Source organism: Manihot esculenta, chromosome 9 (assembly GCF_001659605.2).
Source record: "Manihot esculenta cultivar AM560-2 chromosome 9, M.esculenta_v8, whole genome shotgun sequence".
Lineage (NCBI taxonomy): Eukaryota > Viridiplantae > Streptophyta > Magnoliopsida > Malpighiales > Euphorbiaceae > Manihot > Manihot esculenta.
Genome location: NC_035169.2, coordinates 36,739,784 through 36,767,094, shown reverse-complemented (window position 1 = coordinate 36,767,094; position 27,311 = coordinate 36,739,784). Strand labels below are relative to the sequence as shown.

Here is a 27,311-nt window from a genome sequence, read left to right as displayed (position 1 = left end):
GTAATATTATTTCAATTTTAATCATCATTCTTTTAATATTGAGTGACCACAGCTTGTCCCCATGAACTCGAAAGGGGTTTGATTAGAAGTTTACACAGAAACCCCTTCCCAACCCGGGCATCATTCCAGAAAAAATATACTCATTTCATTATCTACAGTCATACATAAGCTTTTTTACAATAAAAAGTTATTAACCATACTACTCCAAATAAAAGAATTAGTAGATTTAGATTTAGTACCTTTTAGCACATGCAACCATAATGCACGATTTTTTTTTTAAAATCCTTTATTTCATCTTTATCTGAAGTATCGAACTTATTAATCGATTATATTTTAATCTTAAATCACCCTAATTCTTTAATAGAAAAAGTTAACTCAAGTTTACCAAATGAACTCTTTGTCCACCATGAACATTCCTATACAAACCTTCCGATCACAAACTGAGTTTGAAATTAAAAAAAAAAAAGTTTTAATTTATTTATCTTAGTAGATCTTATATTTGAAATACCTAATAATCAATGTTGAATATGTGATTTTTCATTAAACTAGTGATAAATTTTATTACTTAAAAAATAATAATCTTGAATTAATATCGAAATAAATAATTTTTTTTATGTCAAACTGCGTCTATAATAATTAATTAGTTTCAAAATCTAGCATTATTTATAAAGAGTTAATCTTTATAAAAAGATATTAAGTGTTAAGGGATGAAAATAAAACAGGTAAAAATACCCTGAAATCTCCTATATTACGTTCCAGAAACATCTAAAATCCACGCGCTTGGCGGCAGCTGTCATCGCCACTCTCTCTCCCCCTTCCCTCCCATCCCCTCTCTCCCTCACCCATGGCTAGGGTTCCGAGCAAGCATGAACGTGATCAAGCTCTGGTACGTTAATTTTGTTTAGTTCCATTTTACTTTTTAAGCTCTGTTTGGTTGCTGATGAGAGAACCAAGTAGGAAAGGACATTGAGGAGGGCTAAGACTTGATCTTTTTGAGTCGTTTACATGTGAAACTAGCTATTGTATTAGCATTTGTGCGTTTTAACTTCAGAGTTATAGTGGGTTCGGTAGTTTTTCTTTTGGTTAGTTATCCTATTGGCTTAATTGCTGTCGTCAATTGTTCTTGGTCTATCCGTTTCCAGGATTTCCAGGGGTTTTTGAATAACTTGCAGGATTGGGAACTTTCGCTCAAGCACGGAGATAAAAAGATGAAGCCACCAGCTTCTGACAAGGTAAACTACATTTTTTACCTGAAGTTCGATGCTTGCCAGTGTGTGACAAATTGGAAAGCTTAAGTTTTTAGTAGCAATTCAATCGAAGTTGATAGTTTATCAGTAAGTTTTAGCTTAGTGGCACTGAATTGAAGACTCAAGTTTGGGTCCCTCGATATCAGATGAAAGATGAATAATGAAAAAAAAAAGAAGTGGATTGTTTGAGGGGAATCCATCTCTAGCAACTTTGTTTTAGTTTTCTTTTTGATATAGGATAGGCATCTGAAAGTGTTGAACCTGGTTTTTTCTTATTTGTGTTTTGGCTGTGGCTTTTCAGGGGGCATAGTGAGTTAAATTTGTTTTCGTAGACAAGGAAGGGAGGATTTGAATTTAGCCTTGGCAATAAAAAATACATAAACATTCTGGTTAATTTGTACTATGTTTATTCATTATGGGAATTTATCATTTGCTGTTAGATTGAGTTTAATAATCTATTGCTTCTATCTTAGAGTTGAGAAATGCAAAAATGTTACTATATCTTTAAGAACAATACTAGAATGCTGGTTCTTTTGATCTTTCTCCAGTAGAAATTTGAATAATTGCAATCAGGGTCTTAATGGTTTTGGAAATGGTGGTGGAAATAATAAAATTTTAACAGCTATAAACATTTAGTTTAAAGTTTTAACAGGCTCTTCTTTTCATATGAAACCATTGCATTCATGTATAGGCTTTACATAACTGTGTATAGCAAGTGAATGATGTTTGATATGATTGAAAATTTTGAATTGCCACCTTCTCAGAAAACTGGTGAGGGTAGAAGATCAGCAGGAAATACTTCTGCAGTTGATTCTTCTGGAAGCAATTCAGGACAACATGATTATTCAAGGGAATTTGATGCTATTGATCGCATATCAAATAGTTTCATGACTGAAGAAAGCTCTGTGGATGCTACTTCAGAGAAAGAATTGGTAGGAATTTTCCAAGTGGTTTCATTATTTGCAAACTGGTAATTCTGGGTGAGATTAATTGTGCAATTTTCTCCTTACAGGGTAATGAGTACTTTAAGCAGAAAAAGTTTAAGGAAGCTATTGAATGCTATTCAAGAAGTATAGCCTTGTCACCCACAGCAGTAGCCTATGCAAATAGGGCAATGGCCTATCTTAAAATCAGAAAGTAAGTTATCCATACTAAACACATTATTTGAGAAGCATGTATTTTATGTAATTTCTGATGTTTCTTATTGCTTATGCAACATGCTAAACTCTCAACAGCGATATTGATGTTCTAATGAATATGACAACTTATGTCTTTTAATTCTTTTTTCTTTTTGGAATTGAGAAAATAATAATATTGCCTATTAGATTTCAGGAAGCTGAGAATGACTGTACGGAGGCTTTGAATCTGGATGATCGCTACATAAAGGCATACTCACGCCGAGCCACAGCTAGAAAGGAATTGGGAAGATTTAAAGAGTCCATTGAGGGTATGTTAATGCCATAGTGCCAAAACCATATGTTGGTGCATTTGACAGTGTAGGTCTTCTTTTTTATATACTTAATGATTTTGATCTCCTAATATAATAAATGTAGCTAACTGCAGATTCAGAGTTTGCCTTGAGGTTGGAACCTAATAACCAGGAAATCAAGAAACAGTATACTGAGGTCAAATCATTGTATGAGAAGGTAAGTATTTTTTATTTATGTGACCTTATGATTCTTTACATTCTTTAATTTAATGCATAGTGATTGCTGCTAACTTTTCCAGGAGATTCTCCACAAGGTATCTGGGGCAGTAAGAAGCTCTGGGAAAGGAATGCAGAAAGGAGAAAGATTGGACACAAAAATTAATGGACATGATGTCAATTCTGTTTCAAGTGGAACTCAAAGAACTGGCGTATCTACGGGTCAAAAAGACAAGAATAAGGTAGCAGAAAAGTGATACATCTGTGTTTTAGGCTGCTAACTAGCTTGTTTTTGAAGATTATGGTGATAAGTAAAGAAGAAAATTTATGGTTGGTGATATTATGTGATTGCATAAATACCAAAAAGCTATCTCTTCCTGTCTTGCAACCTTCGGAGGTTTGAAAAATTATGCTTCATATTTTAACTTCTGCATCTACTTTGTGGCATGGTGATGCATCAACATATTTGTTGGAATGTAACAAGTTTTTTTTTTTTTTTGGTCTTGTTTCTGATGTTTACAATTTAATTGCCCTCTTTACCAAAATTTTAACTTTTGAATTCTATTGGCAGGGAAGTGTTGGAGAGGTTATCCTTAAGAAGTCCACATCAGTGGAGGAAATAAAAAATGCAAGCTCAAGAGCTGGCAGCAGAACTGAAAATCAAGCCAATGTTTCTTATACTGATGCTACTTCAAGTTCTCATGAGGAGAGTGTCCAGGTACTGCTTGGGATCCTTGCTCAAGTATTATCCATATATGTGTGTGTATGTGTTTTCTGAGAGAGATAAGCTTTTGTCTTGAGTAGCTTCTCGTGCTACTCAAGACAAGCTACTCTAAGACAATCGATTTGTCCTGCTCTTACTTTGTCAGTTAAGCTTTTGCAGATATATCACAGAAAGGAAAAGCAAGAGCTTAAGGCTTCAATACAAGAGCTTGCTTCTCGAGCAGCTTCTCGTGCTATGGCTGAAGCTGCAAAAAACATCACCCCTCCAAATTCAGCTTATCAATTTGAAGTTGTTTGGCGAGGCTTTTCTGGTGATCGTGCATTGCAGACTCGCCTCTTGAAGGTTTGTTGTTATTTTTTTAAAGGGATAGAAGGATGCATGATTCAGATAATCCAATTATAATATACAGATTTAGCATGTTCAATATTTTTATTTTGGACAGCCAACAATACAAAAATTTGCCCCTGTTTGTGATAGACACTTCATGGTTCATTTTTGCAATATTGCATGATCTTGGCTTTTTCTACACCTATATTTTGGATAGTCTCCAGTGGAATAAGAGCTCAAACTTAGATTGTGATCGTAAAGATATATTTGCTAATGTGCTTCATCATCTAGGATCTTTCTGAGAAGTTTTGTTGATACCCTTAATAATGAGTAAAAAAAATGGCATTTCTTTGTATAACAAAACTGGCTTTTCTACTTCCCTCTCATGCTATTTTCCTGATACAAGAAGTTTTCTTAACTTCACTGATCTAGATTACCTTTTCTTGGATCATTAGGCTACATCTCCAAGTGCCTTACCACAGATATTCAAAAATGCATTGACGGCTTCTATGCTAATTGACATCATTAAGTGCGTTGCCTCCTTTTTCGTGTAAGTAGTTTTTTTTTTTCCTGTGATTAATTTTGGGAATAAATGGGTTTTCTGTTCAAGCTTGTTGAAATCCTCTGCTCTCTTCGGTTTTAATCTTTTGGCAGTGATGATATAAATTTGGCTGTCAAGTATCTGGAGAATTTGGTCAAAGTCCCAAGATTCAACATGCTTATCATGTGTCTTTCAGCTGCCGAGAAGGCTGGTATGTCTAAATTTCATTATTACACTGACAGAATTATTTTGCTATCCTGCTTTTTAGCTTTTCTACATCAACTTATTCAGTGTTTACATAATTTGATATGCAATTTATTTGGGTTTGTGTTCTTATAACCACTGTGAATTCCTTTCCCATTTGTTTCTGTGCGTGCGGGAAGCAGATCTCGTAAAAACGTGGGATGAAGTATTTTGTGGCGAAGCAGCACCAATTGAGCATGCAGAGATTCTTGATGACCTACGATCTAAATACTGCCTCAAGTGATGACAGGTGTACTGATAGAGAGGAAATTAAGGAAAATTTTGATCCCCGTGCTTCATTTTTTCAATGTCGTGTCTTCATTCATGTAACAAATTTAAATCCTTTACCTCATCTGTTCGTTGATAGGAGAAGCTAACAGTGTCGTTTTGGTTCAGGTTTCATCACCTGTTTTGCTCATTTCATGCTTACATCACCATATTCTGTGAAGGGTGAAGTTGTTAGCATCAAAATCCCGCATGGTTGATGAAATCAAATATATAAAGAAACTCCTTTTCATCGTTAACTACGATTTTTTGGCTGCATGGAGTTTGGCATATTTATTTTTTCAGATCGTATGTGTACATTCTTTATGTAAAGTGAACATTGAGTTTTGGATTGGTTTTAAAGTCTGGTGAGTGCTGAGATTTAATGATGATAGCGCAAACCTGTGGTCATTTGTATTGATAACGCAAGAAAATTATTAATAATTTATTTACAGTTCAATATTAGCAAATAATTAATAATTTGTTCATCATTAAACATTTTTAATGGACTAAAGCCATATCCATAATGACTTTCAAATAGTAGTTTTCACCCATCACTGTTAATATCTAGCTTAATCCTCTTCGATAACTCCTAAAAAAACACCAGAAACCTTAATTATATGCTTAGTTTAATTATTATTATTTTTTTTTTAAAAAAAGGGTAGGCATGTTATTATTTATAACTATTACTATAAAATGAGTATATTTATATTTTTATTATATAAATAATTTTGGACAATAGGTATTCAAAGCACAATCTGAACAGATAGAAATATTACGTTAATGTGGCTGGCCCTGTTATATTATCCTAGGCCCTGGCGAATTGTGGATAGAGCAAACAAATATGCAGGCAACAACAACCACAAATCTTCCTCCTCTTCATCTTTCACCAACAGAGAACAAACCCACTTCCCAATCATCCCAGAAAGCTGTCCTAGACCTCCTCAATACCAAATGCACTTCTTCACTTCAAAATCTCAAGCAACTCCATGCTGTGATATTGAGAAACGGCCATTTTCAAGACCATTATATCTCTGGCACCTTGTTGAAATGCTATGCCAATCACCGTTTCAGCAATCTAGACTTTGCCTTCAAGGTCTTTGATCATGTTCCCAATCCCAATGTTTTTGTGTATAACATTATTATCAAAAGTTGCTTAGACAACAATGAACCGTTTAAAGCCATTTCTTGCTATTACCAGATGGTGTCTGCAAATTCAAGGCCTAATAAGTTCACTTATCCTACCCTTCTGAAGGCTTGTGGGATTGCAGAAGCAACCAAAGAAGGATTGCAAGTGCATGCTCATGTGATTAAACAAAGGCTCAGTGGAGATGGGCACATAAGGAGTGCTGGGATCCAAATGTATTCAGCTTTTGGTTACGTGGTGGAGGCACGGAGAATTCTAGATGAGGATGGAGAATCGGATGTTATTTGTTGTAATGCGATGATTGATGGGTATTTGAAGTGTGGGGATGTGGACTCAGCTAAAGAATTGTTTGGAAAAATGGAGGATAGAAGTGTTGGTTCTTGGAATACAATGGTATCTGGGTTGGCTAAGTGTGGGATGGTTAAAGAAGCCAGGGAGTTGTTTGATGATATGTGTGAAAAGGATAAGATATCTTGGAGTGCTATGATTGATGGTTATATCAAAGGAGGGTATTATAAGGAGGCATTGGAAGTATTTAATGTGATGCAAAGAGAGGAAATTAAGCCAAGGAAATTTGCTTTGTCAAGTGTTCTAGCTGCATGTGCTAATTTGGGGGCTCTTGATCAAGGAAGATGGATTCATGCTTATGTGAAGAAGAATCCTAATTTTTTGGATGCAGTCGTAGGTACTGCTCTGGTGGATATGTATGTGAAATGTGGCCGACTTGACCTAGCTTGGGATGTCTTCGAGGAGTTGAAAGAGAAAGAAACATTCACTTGGAATGCTATGATTTGTGGGCTAGCTATGCATGGTAGAGCAGAGGATGCAATAGAGCTTTTCTTCAAGATGCAAAGCGAGAAATTCAGGCCAAATGAGATCACGTTTGTGGGTATATTGAATGCTTGTGCACACAAAGGATTGGTTGATGAAGGTCTAAAGATATTGGAATCCATGGAGAAATTTTGTGATATTGAACCTAAGATGGAGCATTATGGTTGTGTAGTTGATCTTCTAGGAAGAGCAGGGCTCTTGGCAGAGGCAGAGGATTTCATATTCTCAATGCCTGTGGAACCAAATGCTGCTGTTTGGGGAGCCCTGTTAGGTGCTTGTAGGATACATGGAAATGCAGAATTAGGTGAGAGAGTAGGAAAGATTTTGCTCCAGTTGGAGCCGCAAAACAGTGGTCGATATGCATTATTATCAAACATCTATGCAAAGGCTGGGAGATGGGATGATGTTGCAAATGTTAGGAAACTGATGAAGGAAAGAGGTGTTAAGACCACTACTGGAACTAGCATGATTGATTTAAATGGAGTTGTTCATGAATTCAAAATGGGTGATGGCTCACATCCGGAGATGAAGTCAGTCTACATAATGCTGAAAAGTATGATGGAGAGGCTAGAAATGGAAGGCTATATGCCGAATACTTCTCAGGTTTTGTTTGACATTGAAGAGGAAGAGAAGGAAACTGCTTTGAGACACCACAGTGAAAAGCTTGCAATTGCTTTTGGATTGATCAACACAAATCCAGGATCAACCATTCGTATAGTGAAGAATCTAAGAATGTGTGAGGACTGCCATTCTGCTGTCAAGCTTATCTCCCAAGTTTACAGCCGAAAGATTATTGTGAGGGACCGTGCTCGTTACCATCATTTCAGCAATGGAGAATGTTCCTGCAAGAACTTTTGGTGAGGTTCTGGAAATGGGATTGCTGAAAAGAGAGTATCGGTAGGAAGCATATAGAGAAATCAGAAGGTGCGAGATAATATTCGAGGCAACTTAACAATTCAAATAATCCAGTTATGACAGTATTTGCTTCGCGTACGAGGATTGAACCCTCGATCTCAAGAGAAACCTGAAGAGCCACTTATCCGAATCCTCGTGGGTGACGTAGATTTCATTTTCTTGCATCATTAGGTTACATCACCAATTGCCTTACCATAGATATTGAGCATGCAGACATTCTTGATGACCTGCAATCTAAATATGCCTCAAGTGATGACAGGTCCCATGCTTCCTTTTTTCTACGTTGTCTTATAATAAATTATTCAATGCAACAAATTTAAATCCTCTACCTCATCTGTTCGTTAATCCATATGATTAAGATCCATCAACCATTCAGACACCGACGATGTTCCTTTTCAGGTTTCATCGCCTATTTTGTTTATTCGATGTTCTTGTCATCAAATACTTGAAATGGTTGACGAAATGAATATATCAAGAACTTGAATGACATGATTACTCTTTTTCATAGGATATACCTGCGAGTTTTTGTCTGCCTCATTGAGTTTGATGGTATTTGATGGTATGAAATCTAGAAAATAGGGTCTACAGTGTACACGTAAACTTAATTAGGCAAGATTTCGTCTCTTTCCCTTTATTCGTTTTTTTTTTATATGCTAGTGACGCATAACCGCCCTCAGTACCTGCTACCTGTTTCTGTTCCCGTCATTCATACCCGTACTTACGGACGTGCTAGCATATCCTTCTCTGTCATGTGGTCATTTAATTTTCCCAGTGCGCGTGCAGTTAGGGCTGCGAAGTGACTCGACCTGCTTTCTTCCCTCTTGTCATGTCACCGGACTAGACTATGTCCTGGTGTACCTGCGCGTGTGGTCAATCCGATCTACTTCACATCACCGGGCTGGATCGCACAATATTGGGTACGGCCTAATGAGCTTTGAATTTGTGTTCTTTCTCAAAGTCCGATCTCACTACAGAGTATAAGAAATCCTGCGATTATCAGAACTCGCTATATTTTTTAAACAAAACAAAAGAAAGTATTATCTTAACATTTAATGATGATAATTATCTGCGATAGCAATAACTTCACCTAACTTGTAAACCACTTGTATTGTTATAGGTGGAGCTAACATAAGACTTTGGTTTTATACAGCCCTGATGATGTGGACATGGGTACTAATCATTTATATTTTGGGTTCATCGTGAATTGGATCTAGATAAATAACTTATTAGTTGGGGAATATGTGAATAGTTTGAATGAAAAAGCCTATTTCCTGGAGATTCAATTGCAAACTTCAAGATTTTATAGGATCTGAAGATCATTAACCTTTGCTTGGACCATTTTCTTGAAAGAGTAAGTTGCCTGTTGAATTTTTCAATTCTACTATGGAGTTATGAATGATTGTGAAATTCATTTGGTAATGGAAATTATCTAGTGATAGTCACACTCAAGTGTTGGTCCAGAGTTCATGGCCTCCTTGTTCCCTTCATGGGCAATTTCTGCAGTTGGCAGTTTTGGATTATTAGTCCTTTGTCTAACTTTATAGGTCAGTTGTCTTGTTTATTATTCTCAAATTATGGAAATCATAATTATCTGTTAATTTTATAAACTTTAAATATTTTTTTCATAGAAAAATATTTTTTATAGGTTTAATAATAATACTCGAAAAATCGTTGCTTGGCATAATATTTTTACTTTTTTATTTTTGTTTTGTCATATTATAACGATTATCATATCAAACATCAACTTCTTACGGAAAAGGTTTTAAATTCAATTAGTAATTTTTTTTATAATACAAAAAAAATATTATCTACTAATAGTTTTAAAATTTCTAAGCTTACAATTTCATTCATCATAAAAATATACTATCTCTAAAAATAATATTTTTTAATCAAATTAAAAAGGTTTATTGCCAATATCTAGATTTTTATTATAAATTTAATGCATATTTTTATTTTTTAAAATTATATTATTTTGAGATCTGGTGCTGACTCCGAAGTCAAACCAGCCAATAGAAGTCTTAGATATATATATATATTATAATTTAAATTTAAATTCGATCAATAAATTAAAACCAATTGATAGATTTATAATATTTTTCCCACCTACCAATTCTCATAATAAATTATTAACATTTATTTTTATTTTTGTTTAGTGGGGCCTGATTTGAAACCCATTATTAAAATTATTTTTTATATCAAAATTAATTATAATATGCATATAATTGAAAATAAAAATATAAACCTTGATGTAAATATTTAATATTAAAACTAACCGAACTTTACATTTCAATATTAGAAAAAAAAAAGAATAATTTATTTATCATTAAAAATTTTTAATAGACTAAAGCTATATATCCATAATGGCTTTCAAAGAGTAGTTTTCACCCATCATTGTTTATATCTAGCTTAATCCCAAAGCCTCTTTGATAACCAAAAAAACTTTTATTAATAAAAAATATATTTTAAATAAATTTTTATTTTTGAAATAAGGATTGAAAATTAAAATATTAATAATATTAGTATACAATGATTTACGGAGTTGTCGAACATGTTTATGTTTATGGTCATGAATTCAAATTAAAGTTTCAATTTTTTTAATATTTTATACAGAAAGCAAAAAGCAATAAAGCAATGGTCAATGGTCACATAATGGATTGGGTTGTGAGATTAAGATGAGATGAGATGAGATGTGAGGTTTCAAAGTTGAAAACTTGGAATTACAAATGGGAATTGTACCATTGTAACCTCCTTTTTTCAAACAGGCACAGAAAAGCTGGGCCTCAAGCCTTCCATCTCCAGACACTCTTCTCTCTCTCTCTCTCTCTCTCTCTCTCTCTCTCTCTCTCTCTCTCTCCCCCCATCTCTCTGGCTCTCTGCAATAGTAGTGGTAAATAACTGACACACATCACGTGATCTCTCTCTCTTTCTCTCTCTCTCTAGTTCTCTTCAATGCTGCTTTCATTTCTCTAAATCCACGCCCCTTTCTTTCTCTCTCTTTCTTCATCACGGTTCCTCTCGTCTCTGTTTTCTTCCGTTTGTTCTCTTTCACCTCAGTATTGATTCTTTGCTTTAGCAGATCTGCCTCTGCTCTGCAGAGGCGTGGCCTAAGGTTTGTACAACTCCATTTGCGCGTCTTGTAAATATCTCTTGCAGATTTCGCTTATAATCTCTTAATTGGTTCCTTTGGTAGCTTTTATTTTTTGGGTTGGTGGATTTTTTTTAAAGAGATTATGTTTTGAGCTGTCGGTGCTTGTGTTTTTGCTTACCAGATTTTGGGGTTACTCGCTTCTTGTATGTTACCATGTATTTTACAGTGTCCCTGTTTGTTCCTCTATAGTTTTTTTCTTCCTGTAGTAAACTTTTCAGTTCCTGTTTGTGCTTTTATTTATGCAATTTCTGTGCCAGTGCTAAACCATGTTTATCTTATGGAAGCCCACATTGGAATGCCATTTTTTTGCTGCTTTCTTCTTGCCTTTCAAAAGTAAAAGAAAAGGAAAATGTGGCATTTGTTCCTCTTACTTTTAGAAAGTTGCATTTTGATTTCTGGGTGTTAAAAATTAATGCTGACATCCTCATTGTTTTAATTTACTTGTTCTGGCGAAATTGTGAATCTACGATTTGGGCTTCCCTAGTTCTTGATTTGGGATTTTTAGCGGATGAACTCAGCTGGTTCTCACCTATTTTCTCTGGTCATGACAATGTGCAGGAAATGGGTGTAATTTCCAGGAAGTTATTTCCTGCTTGTGAGAGCATGTGCGTTTGCTGCCCTGCATTGAGGTCCAGATCTCGACAACCCGTCAAGCGGTATAAAAAACTGCTTGCAGAGATATTCCCCAAGTCTGTGAGTATTAAATTGTTCATATTTTCTTCTTCTTTTCCACTCATTGGTATTTACGTGCTGATAATTTTTTGGGGCTTTAGTATCAAGTATATTAGACCGATTGTGAAATTCCATTTCTATAATTTGTCATCTTCATACTGCAATTTTTGTTTAGCTACAGTCATGTCTAGATTATGTGTCATGGTAAGTAGAGGGTAAAAAGACAAATCTGTCCTTTGAATGCACATCCTTGCTATAGTGTATGCTCACCTCTACAAGTTTTGTGAAAAATCTATCTGTCTAACAAAATTTTGGACTTGAAAAGAATGAGAATAGATCATCTTTCTCTTGGATCTTGGAAGAAATGGTGGGAGGAGTGGATGAATTTATTGCTTAGAAAGGAAGATCGCTGGAGACATTGGAAGAAAAAATTCTGCTGTTCTTATAAAACAATCAAGGACTGTGATGGGTTATTATTATTTAACATCATCTAGCATATTCCAGAATTTGTTCAATGGACGGAAGTGAGTCCTACAAGTTGCATTACACATGTATAAATGGATTTGCATTAAGTTTTGTTTTGGGGACAATCTAGCCATTAGAGATTCCACTATCTGCAATAGACCATGGGAAGTGATAGTCAATACTGGCAAGCGGTTTTGTTTGCATGTTGATTGTAGATGATTGCTTAATTATTTCCAATGAGTTTTTATGCCTTGTTTCTGTTTCCGCCAATGACTGGTGTAAGCTCAACATTTCACACTTCTTTGCAGGATGGAGTTCCAAATGAAAGAAAAATTATCAAGTTGTGTGAATATGCTGCTAAAAACCCATTTCGGATCCCAAAGGTACTGACTCTCTTATCTTCACAATTACAATGTTCTATTGGGGTCTGACAGGAATTATTGGTTTCTAATAGATTGCAAAATATCTTGAAGAAAGATGCTACAAGGAACTTCGAAGTGAGCACATCAAATTCATTAATATTGTCACAGAGACTTATAACAAGTTGCTTTGTATGTGTAAGGAGCAGATGTAAGTTTTCGGCTTTCTCCTTATTTTTATTTCAATTTACTTTATTTCATATTGGCATTTGAAGACCGCTAACTTGCTAATCTTATGTGATCACATTTATTAGAGCGATTAGCTCATGCTGCAACCTCAGTTTACACTGGTCTTTTAAGTACTTAGTTTCTAATGATGACTTGTTAGGCTATAGTGTCTTAAAAATGTATGAAAGGCTATATTTACATTTCCTCTTTTTTCAAAGTCAAATTATTTGCGCTCTTACAAAAACTTAAAAAATTTTCCACGAAGTAATGTTATCCTGAATTGAACACTGCATCCAATTGGTTTACTTGTTGATTCTGTCGATCTCTATTTTGTCTACATGTCTGTATTCAAATTGATGTGTAAGAAATTCACTTTTCTGAGCTCTTTGGTAATGTTGATCTCCCTCTTGTTTTTTGCAGCGCATACTTTGCTATTAGTTTGTTGAGTGTGGTCAGTGAATTGTTGGACAAACCTAAGCAAGATGCTTTGCTTATACTTGGATGCCAGACCTTAACAAGTTTCATCTATAGTCAGGTAGATAATGACCTAACTTTCTGATTATTTTGAATTGAATAGCAGTAAATCATATGAAGGATCCGTGAAATTTCATGGGCTTCTTTATTTGGAAACAAAAAAAAAAAGAATAATAGTACCATAGGGACTAGGAAAAAAGGAAACTGATCATTTTAGGTATCATGCAGGAAAGAAAAAACATGTGTGCTTCCATTTTTTGAACTTATTAAATAGTTGACCTGGATAGATTCTTTATTTGTTATAGAGTATGTTCTGCATATGCTTATCCTTCATTTAATAAGATGCAAAGGTCAAACTAAAATGGTTGAGTGTATGGATCAGGTTTGCGATTCTGAGGTGAGGTCTTGAATATGTAACATGGTAATATTATAGGTGGCTACATTGATGCAGACTGAAAATTGTGTGGCTATTTGCAGTCGCTTATTTATTTGTGAATCATTTGCTGCTTTTGATTAAGGTTTTCTCTCTTTTGGTTATAAGATGAATTCTTCTTATGGTTTTTTTATTAAATTCCAATTGCAATTGGTATTTGATCACTGTTACTTTTTTTTGCTTATACATATTATGTTGTGTGAACAGACAGATGGAACTTACACACATAACATAGAAAAATTTGTTCACCAAGTATGCAATCTGGCACGTGTGCATGGGGATGAACATCATACGAGCTGCTTGAGAGCTTCTAGCCTGCAGTGCCTTTCAGCAATGGTAATTCAATAGGCTTCTGAATGTTTAGAAGAAACAATTTAGTCAAATACTTGTACTACCTTCTGGTACCATTTTTCTTTCTTCACTTTGTCTCCTTTATGCTTGTTTCCAGGATTTTGGTTTTTTCATGTGATAGGTTTCTGTTTTGCTAGGTGTGGTTTATGGCGAAGTTCTTATATATTTTCTCCGCTTTTGATGAGGTTAGTGCTAGAGTAAACTTGATATTACTTCATATTTGTTGAACTTTCATTCGTTATGTGTGTTATTAGTTGGAAATCATACATCTCCTTCTGTCTTTACTTTTGATTACTTGGATGAAAGAACAGGTGAAACTTGGGATGACTATATGATATTTTTCAGTTTGATTACTTGATATTTTTCAGAAAATTAATGAACTGCCACTGAATCAGAACTGCTGCAAAGGACATCCAACATGGATCTAATTTCCTATAAAGTTTGAAAATACTTAATCATGTTTCTTCTTCTCTGTTTTGACAACATCAGCCATCAACAATGGCCTTCAATGTTCTTTTCAGTTCTCTGAATTCTAAATGTTCTGTCTTTTATACAAATATAATGTTTAACATGTGTTTGGATAAATTTGTAATGTTGTAAAAAAATCCCTGAGCATGTGGAAGTAGATAAACATGTTTTCTCTGTTGGTTTATGGTGTAAATGCTTAGTTCTGGATTTTGGGAAAGTGTGACTGCATGGCAAACTGATAGTGCTTTAGTCCATTGCCAACACAAATAAAAACTAATGAAGTGTTGCAGTGTTCTCTGGGCGTTGACCATGATTTAAGCTGCTCATGAGTTTACCACTTCAGCAAGCTACCTTATATGCTGTTTCCCAACATCTATCTGTATATTTGTTGTTTTCGTCAGGCTTTGAGCTGTAAATATATTAAAAAATGCAGATTGTACAAGTCACCTTAGATAACTATGGACCAGATATGCATGATGATGCAAGAGGGGAGACGCATCATAATTGGGTTGATGAAGTAGTAAGATCTGAAGGCAGAGGTGCAGTTGGCAGTTGTGATACTAGCTCTAGCTGTATGATCATCAGACCACGTCCTGAAAGGAAAGAACCTTCTCTTTTGACTAGGTACTGATTATTCAAAATCCTAGAGAGCTTCTTATAGAGCACTAGCAAGTAAATTATAAGGTTCACTAAAAATTATAAAGTTTACATCCAACTCTTTCTATTTGTGGTTATAGGGAAGAGATTGAGACACCTAAAGTTTGGGCTCAAATTTGTATTCAAAGGATGGTTGAACTGGCTAAAGAGAGTACAACAATGCGTCAAGTATTGGATCCAATGTTTGTTTACTTCGACTCTGGACGGCACTGGGTTCCTCTGCAGGGCTTGTCCATAACTGTTTTGTCCGATATGTGTTACTTGTTGGAGAGTTCAGGTATCTTGGTTCTTTTACTTGGACTGTATTTAATATGCAGGCAAATGAGTTTGGACAATATGTTTCTTTCGTTGGGCCCTATCATGTATTACCTTGTTTAATATCATCTTCATTTTTTGTGTGCCATATGCTTCCTTATTGCTTCGTTTCTTGGCCTTGTCTTTCTTATGTGCATTTTGTGCCTTGCACATAGCCTGAAAATATTTCTCAAAGGTGCGCAATTGTATGCGTGTGCTAGCTAATGGCTATTTCATTTCAGGGCATCAGCAGTTGGTATTAGCTGCTGTTATACGTCATCTGGACCACAAAAATGTTGTGCATGATCCACAACTCAAATCTTATGTCATACAAGTTGCTGCACTTTTAGCTAGGCAAATTAGATCAGAAGTAGAGCTGGCTGAAATTGGATTTGTCAGTGACCTGTGCAGGCATTTGCGAAAAAGTCTTCAGGCCACAGTTGAATCTGTTGGAGAGCAAGAGTCAAACTTGAATGTCTTGCTTCAGAAATCCATTGAAGATTGCTTGCTTGAAATTGCTAAAGCGGTAAGTTTGAAGCAATCAAAGTAGAATAGATGCAATTGATTCTTTCTGCTGTACCTGTAGTTTACCTTAAATTTGCACTGGCTTTGTCAGATTAGGGATGCACAACCACTTTTTGACATGATGGCCATAACATTGGAGAATCTGCCATCTTCTGGAGTTGTTGCCCATGCAACTGTTGGATCCTTGATTGTTCTTGCTCATATGATCTCATTATCATCTGTATCTTCTAGTTCACAGCAGGTATTGAGTTTGATAAACTTCTGGTGTCAATACTTATTTCATTTCTGTAACTGCTGCTTTGCAATAGTTTCCTTGTACATTCGAACATGGTTGAAAGTTTTATCTCATTAAGTTGTAATTGATAGTACATTTATATTTATCAGTTAAAATTCTTCTAAGATTTTTTTTGATGTTTGTTCTGTTGTGGAAATTCAACATCTTCTTCTTTTACTTGACCAGTGCCTTGACAATTAAACCTGTTTCCAGAAATTTTTATTCAGTGTATGGCTTACTGAACTTCCAAAACATTTCAATTTAGGGTTTTCCAGAAGCACTTCTAGTCCAACTTTTGAAGGTAATGCTGCATCCAGACGTTGGAGTGCGAGTTGGAGCGCACCAGATATTTTCAATGCTTCTCATTCCAAGCTCTAATCATTCACGCCATGGAGTTGTGTCTTTGCATTCTGGTTATATTTGTGAACCAAGGAGATGGCGTTCCAATGCTGCATCTACTTTTTCTTCAATTTCGGAGTTGCTTGAAAAGCTTCGAAGAGAGAAGGATGGTGCCAGAATGGAAAAGCATAAAAGTTACAGTCCTGATGATTACCGAGAAAGAGATATTACAGAAGAAGACTGGAAACAGGGGCGACCCCGAAAAAATTCCCCCAATTTTTATAAAATAAGTTCTATTATTGACAGAACCTCTGGGACAACAAGCTTGATAGAGGTGGTAAGCAAATTGTTTATTAGGCATGCAGTCTTATTTGATTTTGTCAAGTCACTTACTATATATCTGATTAATGGTTATACAGGAGCCTTATGTCATGACACTTAGTGAGGATCAAATAGCACAATTGCTCTCTGCTTTCTGGCTACAAGCCAATCTTCCGGATAACTTGCCCTCTAATTTTGAAGCCATGGCTCATTCTTACATGTTGACACTTATTTCTTCACGACTGAAGGTTGGATTTTCAATATATAGATATCGTTCTCTTTTTTCCCCTTGTTACCTTCCTATGGCCTCAAATTGATAGAGGAACCATGTAAATTTTGCATTTAATAAAAGCCCCTTTGGATGTTCCATGAAAAGATTGATCTCTCTACTTTGTTTTGAATGTTAATTAACAGTCGTTAACACAATGGAAAACGTTTTAATGATCATGCTCCAAATATTCACATGCCTATGCATCATTTTTTTTTTTGACTGATGCCAACTATCATCATTCAAACTTGTGATGTTGTTGCAGAGCTCGAGTGATGGCCTCATGGTCCGCTTCTTTCAGCTTTCCCTATCTCTCAGAAATTTGTCCTTGGACCCTAACAATGGCATAGGTGATTTATTGAAAAAGCCTTCAATGTTATTTTCAGAGAGTAAAGTACAAATGACTTTTTTACCATCTCTCCTCAGGGATGTTACGTCCAGCATGCCGGAGATCTATTCTCGTATTATCAACGGGCATGTTGATGTTTTCTGCTAAAATATATCAATTTACCGAATTGGACAATTTAGTCAAATTGGTACTCCCATATGATGTAAGTTTGTATTTTTTTTTCTCCATTACTGTATTGAGCTATCTTCTTGATCAGTAAAATGCTTGCTGTGGTGTAATTATCAGTGAAGTGGAAATTCAAGGCCTGTGAGGGAGTAATAAATAGAATAAAAATTTTTGGCATATTAAAAATGGTCCATGTTGTTAGTCATAATTAATTTCTTGGCCCCTGAATTTTAAAGGTCATATTAGAAGGTACTTGTTATTTCATTGCTTCAACTATTTGTTCCTCTTGGAACTTTGATTACTAATTTTTTAATGAAAGAAATGGTCAACTGAAGCAATGAAATTGCTTTTTTCCCAAAATGACCTCCTCTCCAATGCAGCCTATCCCTCTCTCCATCTCTCCTCTATGCCGCTACTCACTCTCCCTAACAAAAAAAATACCTAATCTCTCGTTTGCAGCAGTCCATCAACCCACCTCCCTTTCTTGTTTTCAGTTTTCATGATGCCACCCTACCCTTCTTTCTCTTCTGTTCAGATCTCACAGCCCCCAGCAGAGCTTCCCAATGTTCATAGCTCGCAGTCCCACCCCATGTCTCTTTCACGAACCCTTACCCACCAACTATTAGTAGTAATCTCAAAGGCAGCAAGAGGCTTTGAATCTCCTTGAAATCCCACCTTCAGCTGCTCTGCTATCACTATCGCTGCTTTATTAATTTTGGATCTATGATTTTTATGAAATTTCAAGAACCTTTCGGTTTTTTTATAATTTAAGAATTTTTCAGATTCAGAAATTTCAAATTTCTTAATTGAGTTTAAGAGTTTTTATTTGTTAATTTGTTATGCAGGTATTTTGATTTGTCTATATATTGTCTAATGTTAATTTTTATAGCTTAATTAGAATCATAATCCTTTTTTCTTATGAATTGTGATTAGATAATGAAATTCCGTGGTTTAAAATGCAAATTGGAGGATTGACCATGGGTATGGAATTGGTTGAGGTTTTTGGGGTTTCAATAATTTAGCTTCCATATAAAGGTGTGGTTGTTCAGTTGTACACAATTGTGTGTGGGGGGGGGGGGGGGAGAGAGAGAGAGAGAGAGAGAGATGAGGGAAACAAAAAAGGGAGAGAGGGTGGGAAAAGAGAGGCAAAATGAGATAGAGGAGTAAACTTGACCTACAAGGATTGTAATATTTTAGCTTCAATGTTTTAGATTTTACGTATTATGTTCATTTTTAAAATTAAACTACATCGTGCTTTGAATACATTTTTCAAAATGATGGGACCAAGTAGTTAATTACATTAATTATGGCAAATTATGGGGCTATTTTGTAATTTACAATATTGACATGCACCTGGTCTTATTAAAAATATGCATATCCTAAATTTATTGTGCTTCTATTACTTCAGGTTGATCCTTACCTTGGTATTAGTGATGACCTTCAAGTACATGCAAAGCCTCAGGCGGATGTAAGAGATTATGGATCTGCCAGTGATAATCAGCTAGCCTCGTCATTACTCCTTGAAATGAAGAACAAAGCATTTGAATCTGACAAGGTCATAATGGACACCTTAATACAGAATATATCAAATGCTACGGAGGTACAAAATTTTATTGATAAACTGATGCTGCTGCTGTCCCCGTCCCCCCTTCCCACCCCTCTATCTCTATTAACCTCATTTGTCTCTGCTTGTGCTTCTTTAGTTAGAGGTGGATTACTTGGCGGGACAATTGTCAGAACCATTCACGCCTGATGATGCATTTGTCTTCGGTCCTCGATCATTACTTGATCTGGATCACAACCCAATGGTTTCCCATTCGAAGGAATCACTCTCCTTTGATGAGGTATGCCCTTATGAATACTCGGGATTCCTTTCTGGATTTGTAAATTACCTAGCAGTGACTAAAATGGGTGATTGATTATTTCTCGATTTTAGATGTTATGTGAGAGAAAAAACAGCTTCATGTACATGGTATGATAATGAAATTAAAACATTGTATTTTACAGGATATGCCAACAAGCTCATTGATTGAGGATGACGCAACAAGTGAAGCATCAGTTGCGGACATGTCTCGCTTCATTCCCAAAATTCCCTCATCCCCTTCTGTTTCCCACATTATTAGCATTGGGAAGCTTTTGGAATCGGTAATCTTTTCTTTCCTTTTTCTACTTGTGGCATGTGGCCCTGTGTGTTTGACAAATCTGTATACAATAATATTTATGTCTTGTTGTATGAACTTGTGTTATATGGTTTCAGGCACTTGAGGTAGCTGGTCAAGTGGCAGGAACATCCATCTCTACATCACCTCTCCCATATGACACCATGGCTAAACAGTGCGAAGATCTTGGCAAAGGCACAAGGAAGAAGCTCTCCAATTGGTTAGCCCAGGAAACTCAGTACGCTAGAGGAGCTGACAAATTTTTACCAGCAATTCCTGCAAGCGGATGTCCTGCCGTAGAGCAGGTTAGCATGCATTGTCAATTTACTGCTCTGCGCTTAAGAATCACCATCATCCCATTATTTGCAACTTTAATTCTTTTGCTGCTGTCATTAATGGTTCATACATATGCACGACAACACTGTAGTAACATACATAACGAGAAAAAGAAATATCTTCATTTACATGGGATGTGGTGGCTGTCATATCTTAAAGAAATGCAAATCCAGATTCCAGGGAATGACCGTAATGGAGCATAGCTATTATTAAACTCTGACATATCGCGCAGTTTGTTGCATATTTTTTTGACTTGCCTGTATTATTGTAGGTAATGTGTAATATGCAAGGAGCTGTTAAGCCAATGGACCCATGTCTGGCGATGAGGTTGCCCCCTGCTAGTCCTTTTGACAACTTTCTCAAAGCAGCTGGATGTTGAAAGAAGATGAGCAACATACATGTGTTCTCTCATCAATGTTGTAAAGGGTTTGAGGTAGTAACTAGAATTTGTAGGCCACTTATTGTTTTGAACATAACAGTGATTTGAAAACCTCCCATGCAACAGTTAAATATTTGATTGACCCAGTGTATGAAACATGTTGATCTTTCAGTTGACATAGCTCTTGTGTATTGTTGAAGTTGCACATTTTCAGTGGGAAACCCAACGTTGATGTCAAGTTCAAATGATGTTAGCAATAGTGACCTCGTTAAGTTGGAATTCTAAATGATGACTTGTAAACTTAACCTGTTACTCTAGTGCAAAGGTACTCTAGTTAGGGATGGTAATGGGCAGGTATTCAATTTGATTTGATTGAATTTTACTAGGGTGTAAATGAATGAGCTAAATCGTTTGTAAGCTATTTGAAATTTAATTCGATAAAAGTTGGATTGAATTCAATTCGGTTTTTAAATGAGCCAAGTTCAAGTTGAATTTTTAGACTTATTTGGTAAACGAGTTAAAGTTTGAGTTTCATAATATTCAGCTCGTTAAAACTCGTAAGCTCGGCTCATTTCTGAGTTTATGAGCAGACTCGTGAATAGTTTTGTTATATAAGCTGAAATTATTATCATAAAAGAAATAAATTCAAATCTTTCATATATTTATTTAAATTTTTTAAAATTCAGCTCTATATAATTTAATTACTCTTAAATTTATATATATTTAGATTATTAAGTTTTAAAAACTTATCTTTATAAATTTATGAGCTAATTTATAAATATATTTATTTAGCTAAAATTATTTTAGTTTTAAACTTGTTAGTTTTAAATTAAAATTTATTATATACATAAATAAATTAAATTACTCATAAACTATTCGAGATTAAACTCGATAAATACTTGACTCGTCTAAACTAATTTGCTAAACGAGTTAAGGTTGAGCTATTTACATATTTCCAAGTGTCTGGCCCATTACTATCGATGAATCTTAATAGATCTTTAGTAATAGAGTTGACGTATTATACTTTAGAAAATCATTAGCACAAAAAGGGTCTCATCTCTATGAAAAGTTAATTCCCACTAAGGCTAAACCGATAACAATGGGCCCAGACGTTTAGAAATCTTGGAGAAAAAATGGCTAATAAGGAAAAGCAAACGTCGATTCTTAATACTCGATTTGAATTTGAAATGAGTAAAATTCAAATTCGGCTCGAACTTGAAAAAATTTCAATAAATCAAATTTGAATTCTTTAAAATTCGACTCGCTTCGCTTACACTTCGAAATGTATCACTTGATATAAATATTATATAAATATAAATATATAAATTTAATAATCTCACTTAATAATATATTCCTAATCTATTTTAATTTCAGTTTTATATTTATATATTATCTTTGTTTGAGTGAGCAACATTGCTCATCGTGTCAAAATTGAATTTTATGTATTATTCTAATTCCATTAATATAAATAATTAATGAATATAAAATATTTTTTATACTATAATTTAAAAAAAATAAAATTTAAATATTTGATAGAAATATAAAATTTCATATTATTAATTAAATTATATATAAAATTAATAGATTTGATATTATTGTGAATTTGTGATTATAATAACTTGGTTTGAAATAAATTGATGTAGGTTGAAAATATTGAAAATTTTAATGGAATGATTTTTCCTTATATTCCGTACATTTAACTCCATGTCCGAAATTAATTGAAGCAGGGGTTCTTCCATCCAAACTAATTTCTGTCAATTTCTCAAAAAGTATAGACATTTTAAACTGTTCAAAAATGGAAAAATTCAAGTTCTTGGAAACTTTCAAGCCACACTTTTTCACACCTACCCCATTAACGAGCTTGAAATTTTCATTTATTAACGTCATGAGATTCCCATTTTTTATACTTTTAAGTTTTTAAAATATTTAAAAAATCAATTAACAAAAAATAAATCTTACTAATATTTTTTTATATAAACTATTTTTTATAAAAATTATTTTATGTGGAGATCAATTTCTATAAAAAAAAAAATATATAAGTTATATTGTGCGAGTCTGAATGAAAAATGCATTATGAAGGTGGTGATGAGGTTCAGTTCATCCACAGCACAGCAGGCACTTCAATGTCGGGTGGGCCATGTGCTTAGACTTCTGGGATACAATTTATTTGCTATAAGGCCCATTTGAGGACATATGCAAAAAGACTACTACTTAGCTATCAATGACTAATTATTCAGCTTAGCTTTAATGAATCAATTATTAAAAGAGATAAACAAATACTAATTATAAATATTAGAGTTAATAAAAAAAAAAAAATCTCAAAGGGCTAATTTTTATTTTGTTCTTGATCCATACAAAACAGTCTACAGACGAATTGTCTGAATTCCTTGCATTGTCCATTGTTTTTAGTATTTGTATGTATCATTCTCAAGACTGCTCTTTTTCTTACTTCTCTCTGAGTGGTTTCTTTCTTTGTTTTTGAACGTGTGGTGGCCCCCACCATATTCATCTTCCATGTTCTTTGTACTTGCCGTTCATCTCATCCACTCTCTTCACTGTAACTCAATGCAACCTGAAATCATTTTATTCTAAATAATTTATGTCTTAATCAAATGATTTGATTTCATTTTATTTTCAGGGTTGTATATTATTAAGGTATAATGTGAATATAATAATTGAATGGTTAGATTTGGATAGGTGCTCAAGTGTTGGGTTGAAAAGTTTGTTTGTGGAAGTTGGCAAGTAGTTTTCAACTTTGATAATTGCTCACATTCATTTCACACTGCCTACTTCATTCAGCTTCCTCAATTCAATATCATTTTAATTCAAATTCTTAAAAATAATTATTTTTTTGACACAATTGAATGTGATATTTTATTTTATAACAAATATAATTTTTATTTCATTGTGATCATACAAAATTTGGATATAATATTTTATTTTATAAAAAATTTAGGATGGAGAGATGTTAGAATTTATGAAATTTATAAAAATTTATAGATTTTATGACATCAAGCGACTAGTCTTAAATTTTACAACAAACTTTAACCGGACTTAATTTTTACTGTCAACATTCGATTGAAATCCACGATAACTTTTTGAAAAAAGAATTTTGTAAAAATATAATTCTCATGTAAATGATTAAATAACAATTAAATAGATTTATATCCCTTATTAATTATTTTGCAATGAATGAAAATTCATTAATTGTTTTACTTTTTAGATGCTACAAATAAAAGTTATTTATGAAATTCCTTTTAAATCTTTAAATATACTATTGACTTTAGTTTATAGTTATTTGCGAAATTTATTTTCAAATGTGTCTGAGTTTGAATTTTAATTGTAGTTAAATATTAAAAAAATTTTATATATAATATTTATATTTTAATTTTTAAATTTTAATATAATTTACAAAATTAATTTTTATTTTTTTAAAATTTAATATTTAAATATTTCTATTATAATCAATTCATTCAAATTAGATATTATTCTATCCATTTTTACTATTAAAATATAAAAATTTATTTATTATTTTTTTAAATGAATAAATTATACTTGAATATTTGACTTTTAATATCATTAATAAATCGGTACTTACATTTTTAAAATTATTCACTTAAATTTCTCAATAATTTCGTCCTCATTTATTATAATTTAAATATTTTAATTCCAATTTTTTATTTACAAAAATATTTAAGTCCCATTAATTTATTATCCACAATATCTCATTTAACTAATATTTAATACTTTTTATTCTTTAATTTCTATTTATTAAAATATTTTAATACTTATAATTTTTAAAACTTTCAAAAAATATTTATAATTTCAATTATTTTTAAGTGATACCAAGTAAATTTTAAGTAGATTATAAACTTTTATAAAATATATTTTAAAAAGAAATTATACTTTTAAAAAAAATTTGACCATTTATTAATTTTAATTAATATCTATAATAAATAAAAAAATTTAAAAATAAAAAGACTAATCCATTAATTAAATTAAAATTTAAAAATAAAAATATAGTTCACACATTATAAAAAATTTAAATATTTACAAAAATATTTTAAATATTTAAAATATTTATTCTATATTTGATCAGTTAACCAACGAAGTTATAGATAAAAAAAGTCTTGAATTTGAAAAAATTGAAAATTTAAATATTTAATTTTAAAAATATGAACAATAATATATTAATTATATTAAAATTTAAAAATTAAAATTAATTTTCCCATATTTTTATCTTAAAACAGTTATAAGCAGTGGCTATTAACCTGAGTTATTCTTCATTATTTTTTTAGTTATTTATTAATGACAATACAATAGCTGTTTAAATTTTGTGAATAATAATAATAACAATAATAAATTATTACGAGGTTTTTAAATTTTAGTAAAATTAATTATTTGATTCTTATAATTAATTATTGGGTTCTTACAATTTTTAATTCGAATTAAAATATTTTTTATTATTTTAAAATACAAATCATTTAGTTCTTTTTATTAAAATTTTTTAATAAATTTCATTAATCTTATATAAAAAGTCATAATTGCCCTTTCTACTTATTTGTAATTACCATTATTATCATCCCACACCATCAGATCTTCACCTCTAGCAATTTCTATCTTCAACGCAGTTGGGTTGCAACACAATTTCCAAATCTCTCAATTTTGTTTCCTTTCTAATTCTCGAAGTCAATCTAAATTACCCTCTTGGCAGTTGGTATCATCAATCAAATACCATTTTCTTCAAATGACGGATAATGAATGTATGAGAAGATTGGGCATTAGGCAGAAGTCATGGCAGGTACGGCGTTGAGAAGAAGGTTGAGACGCATCGACAAGATGGAGCAAGTATACTAGAACAACTCGAGAATATGGCAGAAAGGGAATCAATGAAACGCCAACTAAATCTGATGGAAATTTTTTTTTACAAGACTCCTTAATGTCGCAAATCCATTGCAACCTGTCCATCAGACTCAAAGCTCTTCGGTATCACAACTTGTCAATCGATCTTCATCGCACCATTCATCTTCATCATAGCCAACGCCCAAAGATGGTATTGCAACATATCAATGCTCTTCAGTATTCCAATTGTCAATAGCTCTTCATCGCACCATTCATCCGTCGATCAGACTCGAGGCTTTTCACTATCGCAACCATCATACGGAAGCTTGGTTTCCTTGAAAATATTGACTTCTCAAGATCTCCATGGACAAACAAGATTTTATCTGAGTTTTAATACAATTGAGTAATGAATCTGATGAATTTGCATTTGGATTTAATTTATTTTCTCCAATAATTTACATTTAATAGACTATGAATGGAATGAACTTGGGTTAATACTGAAATGAATAATAGAAGAATTTAACAGTCATATTTAAAAAAATTTTAAAAATATTTTAATTCGTGCCAAAAATTATAAGGATGAATTAGTTAATCTCATTAAAATATAGAGATATAAAAATAATTTTTTCTATTAATAATACGTGGAAAGACAAAAAAAATTTAGGCCCTAAAAGGTGGGGATTTCTAATTATTCCTTTTCTGAACAAACTATGATGGAAACTTTGCCTACCATAATCCATACTTGAAATCTTTGTTTATATGAGCTGCTTTGGAATCTTTTAATTTCCCATTTTTTTTTTCTTGTTTCTAATAATTGTTAAAAAGAGGTCTTTAAAGGTATGTTTTCTATTCTAATATTAGAAATATTAAATTTACTTTTTATAGAGAAGAACGAATTTTATATATATATATTTTTAAAAAGCTGAATAGATTAGGAGACAAAAAAAAAAAAAATGAAAGAGAAAATATCATCAGTTTATTCACTAAAAAAAAAGATTTACACGTACAAAAAATTAATATCAATTGAAAAATCGATGCCTAAGTAATAATTTGATACTTGGCAAGTGGAAGGCTGGAAAAAAAATTATAATGCAAGTTAATTTTTTTTATCGATATTAAATATATTATATTTATCTAAAATTTATAAGACTATACAAAATAGTTACAAACAGATAAAAATAAAAAATATAAAGAAAATTAAACTAAAATTACACCAATCAAAATTAGACTCAAATACAAATCAAATCAAACTGATGCATCGATATAGAATTATAGGGACCGAACACCAGTGTTGAACACTAGAGTTAATGCACAAAAAAATATAGTAATCGAGACCATTTCAACTAAAGTATCATGCACCGTCTCAGATATCGAACAATAAAATTTAACACCAGATTAAAAACAGAAAAACAACAAAATCAAAAGAAGCTAATACTCTCAATGTGCATAAATCAATTATTCAAATCAATATTTATTATTTATTAAATAAAATAATCTAAATAAATTATTATAAAATAATTCTAAAACCCACTCCAACCTAAAGGATAGAAAAGAGGCCATTTTATCGGAGTCAAAGATTTGGTTAAATAAGCTTCCCACTTTATAGATTGTGGTAATCAAATTTGTGTTGGCTTAATAATGATGCTACTTGCAACTCCATTATTATTATACTTTTTTTAATTACCTAATAATTTCCCACTTATTTTCAAGATAATTTAATTCCTCACTTTATTTCATAAAATTATAATTAGTGTTATTGGAGATTTCAATTTAAAGGCTGATTTAGGATTGACACGGTGCTTAAAGTGAGTTTGGGTACATTTGCAAGGTAATTAAAAGTATAAGATTTATTTGGTAATTAAATTAATATGAGGGTAGAATTCAAAAACTTTTGAAAGTAAAGCATTTTTTTTTTCTATGG

At 32.9% G+C, this 27,311-nt stretch overlaps 3 protein-coding genes across 10 annotated transcripts; all 3 read left to right on the top strand.

The window, feature by feature from the left end:
- The first annotated feature begins 714 nt into the window (after positions 1-714).
- On the top strand, positions 715-5,354 carry LOC110623060 (RNA polymerase II-associated protein 3). 6 transcript variants are annotated; one of them, XR_002489226.2, is made up of 13 exons: positions 715-886; positions 1,143-1,232; positions 2,012-2,179; positions 2,260-2,384; positions 2,573-2,694; positions 2,811-2,893; positions 2,976-3,134; positions 3,464-3,610; positions 3,762-3,958; positions 4,399-4,493; positions 4,598-4,695; positions 4,871-4,977; positions 5,124-5,354. XR_002489226.2 is itself a non-coding variant. In XM_021767912.2 (13 exons), exons 1-12 carry the CDS (start codon positions 845-847, stop codon positions 4,969-4,971), a joined length of 1,422 nt encoding a protein of 473 aa, XP_021623604.1. In that variant the 5' UTR covers positions 715-844; the 3' UTR covers positions 4,972-4,977; positions 5,124-5,354. The 6 variants fall into 6 exon arrangements, 4 of the variants coding, with proteins under 4 accessions (XP_021623604.1, XP_021623605.1, XP_021623602.1 ...); XM_021767912.2 differs by having other exon boundaries at positions 3,767-3,958; XR_002489225.2 differs by having other exon boundaries at positions 4,871-5,354.
- Positions 5,355-5,750: 396 nt separating this feature from the next.
- Positions 5,751-8,210, top strand: LOC110623054 (pentatricopeptide repeat-containing protein At5g06540). Its single transcript, XM_021767903.2, has one exon. It carries the CDS (start codon positions 5,836-5,838, stop codon positions 7,828-7,830), a length of 1,995 nt encoding a protein of 664 aa, XP_021623595.1. The 5' UTR covers positions 5,751-5,835; the 3' UTR covers positions 7,831-8,210.
- Positions 8,211-10,649: 2,439 nt separating this feature from the next.
- LOC110622614 (protein SEMI-ROLLED LEAF 2) lies at positions 10,650-20,724 on the top strand. Of its 3 annotated transcripts, none has more exons than XM_043959954.1 (20): positions 10,650-10,993; positions 11,591-11,725; positions 12,478-12,552; positions 12,624-12,739; positions 13,177-13,291; positions 13,871-13,999; positions 14,152-14,199; positions 14,916-15,106; positions 15,220-15,416; positions 15,676-15,959; positions 16,050-16,199; positions 16,498-16,905; positions 16,991-17,140; positions 17,426-17,510; positions 17,587-17,711; positions 19,083-19,274; positions 19,378-19,518; positions 19,682-19,819; positions 19,932-20,138; positions 20,441-20,724. In XM_043959954.1, the coding sequence occupies exons 2-20, from the start codon at positions 11,594-11,596 to the stop codon at positions 20,546-20,548; spliced, it is 2,991 nt and encodes a 996-aa protein (XP_043815889.1). In that variant the 5' UTR covers positions 10,650-10,993; positions 11,591-11,593; the 3' UTR covers positions 20,549-20,724. The 3 variants fall into 3 exon arrangements, with proteins under 3 accessions (XP_043815889.1, XP_021622878.1, XP_021622879.1); XM_021767186.2 differs by having other exon boundaries at positions 16,498-16,908; XM_021767187.2 differs by lacking the exon at positions 10,650-10,993 and adding an exon at positions 11,054-11,175 and having other exon boundaries at positions 16,498-16,908.
- The last annotated feature ends 6,587 nt before the right edge of the window (positions 20,725-27,311 follow it).

Excerpts from the sequence above, each read along its gene's own strand:
- LOC110623060 (XM_021767912.2), top strand. The coding sequence starts at position 845 with ATGGCTAGGGTTCCGAGCAAGCATGAACGTGATCAAGCTCTG. Across the intron at positions 3,135-3,463 it reads GTCAAAAAGACAAGAATAAG|GGAAGTGTTGGAGAGGTTAT; the intron begins GTAGCAGAAAAG and ends TTCTATTGGCAG. Across the intron at positions 4,494-4,597 it reads TGCGTTGCCTCCTTTTTCGT|TGATGATATAAATTTGGCTG; the intron begins GTAAGTAGTTTT and ends ATCTTTTGGCAG.
- LOC110623054 (XM_021767903.2), top strand. The coding sequence starts at position 5,836 with ATGCAGGCAACAACAACCACAAATCTTCCTCCTCTTCATCTTTCACCA.
- LOC110622614 (XM_021767186.2), top strand. The coding sequence starts at position 11,594 with ATGGGTGTAATTTCCAGGAAGTTATTTCCTGCTTGTGAGAGCATGTGC. Across the intron at positions 13,292-13,870 it reads CAAGTTTCATCTATAGTCAG|ACAGATGGAACTTACACACA; the intron begins GTAGATAATGAC and ends TTGTGTGAACAG. Across the intron at positions 20,139-20,440 it reads GATGTCCTGCCGTAGAGCAG|GTAATGTGTAATATGCAAGG; the intron begins GTTAGCATGCAT and ends GTATTATTGTAG.